The sequence below is a fragment of the Etheostoma spectabile genome, chromosome 21 (assembly GCF_008692095.1).
Source record: "Etheostoma spectabile isolate EspeVRDwgs_2016 chromosome 21, UIUC_Espe_1.0, whole genome shotgun sequence".
Taxonomy (NCBI): Eukaryota; Metazoa; Chordata; class Actinopteri; order Perciformes; family Percidae; genus Etheostoma; species Etheostoma spectabile.
The window spans coordinates 17,083,632-17,091,427 of NC_045753.1; the positions used below are offsets into that span (position 1 = coordinate 17,083,632).

The 7,796-nt window shown below is 39.1% G+C and overlaps 1 protein-coding gene and 1 long non-coding RNA gene across 3 annotated transcripts in view; one reads left to right on the forward strand and one right to left on the reverse strand.

Annotated features, from left to right (window-relative positions):
• Positions 1 to 7,796, forward strand: part of LOC116671399 (uncharacterized) — a 59,479-nt gene that overhangs the window by 33,064 nt on the left and 18,619 nt on the right. The gene's annotated exons all lie outside the window — the stretch shown is intronic.
• The window catches only part of LOC116671388 (adenosine kinase), a 104,232-nt gene that overhangs the window by 28,513 nt on the left and 67,923 nt on the right, over positions 1 to 7,796 (reverse strand). For both annotated transcript variants that reach the window (XM_032502623.1, XM_032502625.1), the window contains exon 7: positions 2,399 to 2,569. In XM_032502623.1, coding sequence (XP_032358514.1) covers positions 2,399 to 2,569 — 171 coding nt within the window. The remainder of the gene's footprint in view (positions 1 to 2,398; positions 2,570 to 7,796) is intronic.

Sequence of the window (7,796 nt, forward strand, 5' to 3'; positions counted from 1 at the left end):
GGGGGGGGGGGGGGGGGGGGCGAGCGTGGGCGAGGCAGCCCTGTTGCCTGTCACTCATCATGCACCACTGCATGACCGCCAACCTTGTCTGGCTTGTGCACAATGGGAGGTCTAGGGCTCGACTGTATGAGCAGTCATTCCCCGCTCCCTCCTCCCAGCAGCCAACACAGAGGAAGGCCAAAAGGAGTCAAAACACTCTGGACAGACATTAGTCCTATATAGACCTTGGAAGACCTCACTGCTTGAGACGGCTGAGCAGTGAATATCTGCTCTGTTTCCAACTGAATCTCTTATTTTGGCGGTCTTAGCCGGGTTCAATTCCGGAGAGCAAGCCCCGACAAAGACTCCAAAAGATACTCTCCTTCAACAAACATACATTGCAATTATCCAGAGTCATTAAACTGTAATGAGTGGAGGTGTTTGCTTAAGAAGCAAACTTCTTAAGCAAACAGTTACAATACCACCCACCCGAAAATATGTAACGTATGCAAAATGTGCACTGGGGTTTAGGAGACAGAATCGTTGCTCACAGCAATTAGGGAGTGAGAGATATGTGCATATGTAAAATAGAGGTCTTATGTTATGGGGAGGACAGAAAAGAGGAAAAAGCTATAGTCAGCAACAGCAATAAATCCTCAAATGTTGAGCAGCTTCTTCCAGTAGTGTTCTGCTCTGTGGACCCCATCTCTAACACAAAGACAGGGCTCTCTTTAGTAGCTTTAGCAGTGGGGAGGCGAGTTCAGTCCAGTGATCATCTGCTCCCCGCCCCCCAAAGGTGCTGTTTGTCCAGGCAGTGCCTCAGAGTCAAGCTCAGCTGGCCTGTTAGAGGATACTTTCCAGCAGCACCACGGTCTGTGACCACAGCTTGACCTCCAACCAGCTACCCACTTCCACAGAGGAGAGAAAAATCAATAGATCAACCGGCATGAAATGGTGACGCGATTGAGATGAATGATTGCCGGGCTAATTCTTATTCATCTCTTTATGGGGCAGTGATAAGTGAGAAGTTAAATGGGCACTGAGAAGAAATGAGAGCAATGAGTGGAATGAAACAGTGGACATGACATTTTGATTTTGCTTTAAACGAGGTGAGTGGCTATAAACTATAAAGCACTCAGACAGCACATACCTCCATCAAGACTGCACAATCCTTTGAATTTGTTGTATTAATAATGACAATATTCAAAAGTATTTAATTCGCATCAGGCAGGTTTGATTTTTTGAGGAGAAAATCTTAATCCTAACTTGGAATATTAGGGCTTGCACATTGGATGAATTGTGCTCAGGTTTAAAACACGTGATATCATTGAGTCACGGCCATTTAAATTTATCAGGTTTCAGTGTGCCGGTCTACAATATTGTAAAACTTGCAAGTCTACACCAAGACGCTGTATCATCGCCATAGCATTGGCTCTCTGTGATTCTGTTCTAACTTCCGACTTTTCAGGGTTTTTTTGTAGTAGGAAATAATTGTTAGGGTCTTGAAATATGAATAAAGATAGTGATAGTGAGATATTTGCTATAGTTGCATTTCTAGTAATGATGAAACGGCAAAAATAACATTTTATTTCTCTGAATCACTGCTCTGTTCTAACGCCGGTCCCAATATTCATTCCCTCTCTAGCTCGCTTGACCACATACCGCACTCACAGGCACTCATTGAGCAGCTGTCAAAAACTCTGCCATTTCAAACAGTTGACAGTTTGTAACTTACTCGACCAGCGGACCCTGCTATGAGTTGACTGGCTGTTGAAACAGATGACGTCCCCTACGTTCTAAAACCAGTCACTGGCAACATGACAAGCTAAATCGCATCAGCTGGCCTTACTCAAGCTGAGATGGGCCAGTTCAGACCGCTACAATTTTTCCCTGCAACATTCTAGTCGCAAATCTTTGGTCTGAACAGGGATTCTGTTGTTCTAGACTAAAATTATAATAATTTGGAAAATTATAGGAATTTAAAAATTTTTACTACATTTGGTGAAGATTGATTAAAATTTGTATGAGTCATGATAAAAATAAGACTTCAGAGTCGACAGCCGTGCTAGGAGCTCTGTGAGGCTGTATTTAATGTATGAGCAGTGAGGCTTTTAGCTAAATGCTTAGGTCAGCATGCTAACAATGACCATGTTAACATGCAGATGTCCAGTAGGTTTAATGTTAACCGTGTTCACCTTCTAGGTTTAGCATGTTAGCATGCTAACATTTGTGGCCAATCATTCAAGCACACAGGTTTTTGAGACATTCTATGAAATAACCAAAAAACAAAACAGACCAACACGACTGAAAATATAACCCCCTTTGTGGAAATAAATATAACGTGCACACAAAACATCTCAATCAAAACAACGTGATGTCAAACAGAATGTCTGTCCTTAAGAGGTCTCATTTCACTTACCGTCTCGTTGCCAAACAAGATGTCGACGTAAGGCATGACCTTCATCAAAGGCTCTTTGAAGAATTGGCTGATGAAAGGTGCAGAGAGGTTCATGCAAAAGATTTTGTTGTTATCTGAAGCATGCTTCGCCACCTTCAGGATGGACTCAGGGGACACAGTCAGGAAAAAACCCTGAAAACAAGAAGAATATTTATTTACATCATGTACATCGCAGTTTGACTGAACTCAACTGGATTAAACAAATTCATGTGTACAGTGTCACTGTACAGGCAGCATTGTGTGTTTTGACAGCACAACATGGACTGAAACCCTTTAAACTGCTAATTTGTTGGTTTTGGATCCTAACTAGGCAATTTTAGGTTGACATGGCTTAGTATTTTCGAAATACCACAGGAGCCGGGGGATGGGGGTGGGGATGGGGGGGTGCGTGAAGACAGCGGTAGTACTCAAACATTTATCTGAAACGGTTTCTTAGAGCATACACAGAGCAACAAAGAAGAGAAAAAGGGCAGGAAAAAATCCATCCAGGACAAAGCCTGTGGCTGGGCTCCAAGGCTCGTACTGGAGGAAGCAACCTGCACATATCCAATGATAGGGTGAACAAAAGTCTCGTCTGGACTCTCCTTACTTGGAAACAAGAGAGGCAAGTCCACTCATTGTGTGAATGAATACAAATCAGGTAAGAAAACACCTTTGTGTTTCAGGTGGAAACCTGAAGCGAGACTCTCCTGCAAGCCACACAAAAACACTCCTCCTTTGATACTGATCTTTTTAACCTTGTTTTTCAGCAACAAGCTGCTCTGTAAAACCACTGTGTCACAATAGGGGCAAAAGGGGGGAGAGAGAGGAAAGGAAAGTTTCAGCACAGTGATACATTTAATCTGGCTGAAAAGCTTCCATTGTGGGCTACAGTGCAGTTCTCATTAAAGCACGATGACATTTGCAGCAACGGAGGAGCGACCTCCATGAAAAAGAAAAGAGTATAATACAGATGAATAGAGGTTGACCGTGTAGTCACTCAAATGTACAAGGCATTACAATACAGCCATGCTAAGCAGGTGAGTTCTTTATTACACATTCATGATGTCATTCACTCTCTTGGAAGAAATTTTCATCCCTCTGCGTTGCCAAATGACCTTTTTATTTTTTTTGTTGGCGAATAAGTCTTAAAGTTAAGGCCCAGGTCAGCGCCTGTGGTTGCTGTGTCACGGTACCATCTGTTGAAGACTAAAAAGGTGTTTTCAATAGATTTGAGAGCACAAAGGAACTCACTCTGGGCTAATGGCCCATCACTGACCCTGACATTTTTCTTTTGCACCGTGCCAACGTGTCAGAGGAAGGGGAGATTGTTTTCTGACACAAATTGTCTTTTTTTGGTAGTTGAAAATAAACTGTCATGGTTACCGTAACGTTAACACTGATCAAAGGCCGGCGGCTCGATCAAATATCCTGAGGGGTGGTGAACTTTAAAAGCCATGCCACAGCTTTTCTAATCATACACTGGCTCTGTGTAATTTACTTCTGACCTCACTACCACTGCCAGTGCCATCACATTAAATAGCTCAGAACTGTAATACATAAACTGACTTCAGAACAAATTATATTCATGTATTACTAAAAAAAAAAAAAGTACTCTTATTTGAGCACTTGATTTGATGCAGCACATTTACAGTGAGAATATTTTTCATGCTAATAAACAACGAGACAAAAACATGCACATAAAATAACACATTAATCTTTTAAACTCAACATTAGTACAAATCTGGGTGTCTCCCAGGAAGTTGCATCTCCTGTTGCATCTCGTCTTTTGAGCAGTTCTTCGAAATTAATTCATTAGTATAACCCCTTGAGATGTACCATCTCGTTTTCGAGGGGGTCCTGAACTAGATACCATAAAAACATTGCACACATACTGTACAAACAAGATAAGCAAAACCGAACAAAAAGAAACAAGCAACCAAACAACCAAAAATTCAGAGACTACATCATAAAAAGTAACAGGGAATAATGATCAATCAGAATATAGCCAAGCTTTACTGGAAAATGTCAGTGAGACTAAGTGGTTCAGTAAAGAGAGAAGAGTAAGGAATAAGATAAAAAAATTAGAAGGATGTTAAAGTCTGCATGTACAGTTAGTATGAAAGTGAGTTGCCAAGGCATGTTTAAACAATCTGAAAAATTAAATGGAGCGAATACTTACTGGTAAATTATTCCAGTCAGAAGGTGCTTTAAACATTAAAGCTTTTTTGATATGGACTTAGTAACATTAGTTACTGAAAAAAAAGCTTTACAGTATGTCTTAAATGATGAGTGTAGGAAAAAGGAACCACAAACAATAAAAAGGGTAGTTGAAATGAACACACTTTAAGACAAATTGCAGCCAATTAATGTTTCTTTTTATATATGGTGTAGGCAAGTCAAGAAGCTCATACATTGTGCAATGAGTTGTAAATGAGCAATTAAGAATAAATCTAAACACTATTATACACTCTAGTAAGAGGTGCAAGAGAGGTATTAGAAGCAATGCAATACACAGAATCAGCATAATCCATTATTGGCAGTATAAGTTGAAGAGCAGTTCTTTTTCTGACCTTAAGTGGGAAACGGAAAAGGAGACTAAGACTATAATTAACTATGATTAATATGATAGTTAAAAGAAAGCTCAGTCAATGTATAGGCCCATGTATTTGATATGGTCAACTTTCTGCAATTAAGTACCATCCAGACAGAAAATACGACATTAATGTGTTTTGCATTTCAAGTTGATGTTCTGTCGAGTGCCATAAATCATAGTATGTGTTTTTGTTTTATTGAAAAGTAACTTATTAAATGAAAATCAGCGTTGTAAGTTATTAAAATCCGACTGTAGATCTGCTTCAATCTATACTACATTTGTATGAGAAGTATATATAATCATATCATCAGCATGAAGCTGAACAGAACACTTACAAATGGAGGGAAAATCGTTAATAAATATAGAGAAAAAAAGTGGACCAAACATCAATCCTTGAGGAACACCATAGTCTTGAGTTAAGGTCAGATTTGTTTCCCTTAAAAACACATTGCTTTCTGTTGTGAAGATATGAGTTAAACCAGAGCAAATCAGTGCATGAAAGGCTGATAGCATGAAGTTTATCCATGAGAATGTAATGATTGACCAAGTCAAATCAATGAAAATAGCACCAGTTATTTCAGAAGTGTTCGAAGCAGTGAGAAAATCATTGGTTAATTTTAGCAATGCAGTAATTGTAGAGTGATTTGAAGGAAAGCCAGACTTAGTAGCTTACAGGATATTGTTTTCATTAAGATAGCATGACAGTTAATTATAAGTATTCAAATACTTTAACAACAGAGCAAATGATAGAAATTAGTCTATAGTTGTTCAGATCAAGTACATTGCCTCCTTTATGTAAGGGAGTAATGCGTGAACATTTCTAGATGCAAGTACATTAGATAATCATTTTAAAAATCAGGCTTCAATACCATCCAGCCCAGGACCATCACTCATTTTGAGATCGTTAATAGCATTCTGTACCTCAACAGGTGTAATATTCTTAGAAGAAAATATGCTGTTAACAGACAATGGATTATTAGGTTGTAAATGACCACATATAGATGTTTCAGGCACTATAGAAGAGACTGATGAGAAGTGCTTATTAAAAGGCTTGGGCCATTAAAAGTGGTTCTTAAAAGATTTCATTATTAACTTTAATCTGCTTAGGTACAGATTTGTCAGATGCATTAGTTATTGTTCAGTTCAGTATCATTTGTATCAGTTTAGTTCAATGACTACCTAAACAATCGTCACACTCATTAAATACTGTTTATGTTATTTACTGTGTTAAATAGCGCTTCTGCAGCTTTTCCCTAAATCTTTTTGTTTTATTTAGATAAATTGTCTTAATCTATAATGTTAGGCACACCACTACAAAACACTGTGGGACAACCTGAAAACTAACCCACCAATGAATGAATGACACCAATGAATGAATGACAAACATCTAATTAATAACTCAAGAATCTGAAGTCTATATCTGTCTTACATTATACACATTTATATGTAGCTTCACATCTGTCAAAAATCCACAAAAATGTAGAAATCCATCTACGTATAAAAAACCTTTTTGTGAATGTCTGTGTTTGAAGTAAAAGTAATGCTGCAGGAATCCTGTTCATAAAAATCAAAAAGGCCATTTTTTCCACCAGACTCCAAATGTTGTGACTCCAATGGCTTGTGGGAGAAAAAGAAGCCTCAGTCTAAGCCATGTGAAATTCCAGTTCCCATCAGTAGTCTCCGCCGACTACGTAACAGGAGAAGTTAAGTCTTTAGTGCTGTGGTGCAGATCATGTATCAAGAATACCAGATCCAGTTTCCCAGGTGTCAGGGAGCCCTGTGAAGTGGGGTGACTATCACATTTCCAGGTCAAGATGATCAAAGCACTGGGTACACTTCTTACAATTTCCACCCAGCCAAAACATTCAATAAAGCATTCGGAAAAGCATTTTCCTGGCAGACAATAATGCGAAGCGATATTTGGCCATGTCAAGTGGTAATTTGAGGGAAGAGTTGGAAAGGCAGGGCATCCATTTTCAATGTTTACCCTAAAAAGAGGAATGACTTCCACTTTACTTCCACAAAGAAAATGTCTAAATGCTACTCTGAGATGAAATTAGTGGTAATCTAACCATAGAGGCACGAACTACACAGCAGCAGCACGCTATCACACTTTCCCCTGCATTGTATCAGTATTTTCCCCGGGGCTGCTCACATCTGAAAAGCTGGGTGTGATGGATGGCATGGTGTCACCAGGCTTAAAATAAAACTGGACATCTGAAGGGTAAAAATGATCTATTTTGGGAAGGGCATTTTCATTTGCACCGGCAGCAGAGGTGGTCATGGAAAAGGAAAATCTTCTCTCTTTTTTCCAGGTCTATTTTAATTCTGCAGGGATGAGAGGGGAGTGTTCGAAGTACTGTGTCATGAAGGTTTTGTTTGACACTTCCTAGTACTCAGAAATGATGGAGGGAATTTAAACCATCACCACTTTAGTGAAAAGAGTAATTATGACCCCTGCAATCATACTAAATTTGATCAAATCCCCAGATCTTAGTCAGGTTTATTTATACAGCCAGAAATCACAAGTTTCTCACAGAGGGTTTTGCAATCTAAAGACCCTCCATCCTTAGAGCTGCTCTTATTCATATTTTATATGAAAAATTTATGAAATGACAGTATTATGTCAAAAAGGTCGCTCATAGTGATGCCACCACAGATAAGTACCACCTGACTCTTCAGTTCCTTAAGATTCAAGATCAATTATTTTCATTGTCATTAAGCAGAGTATAAGTACAGAGCTATTGAAATGAATATATACAGACACACACACACACACACACA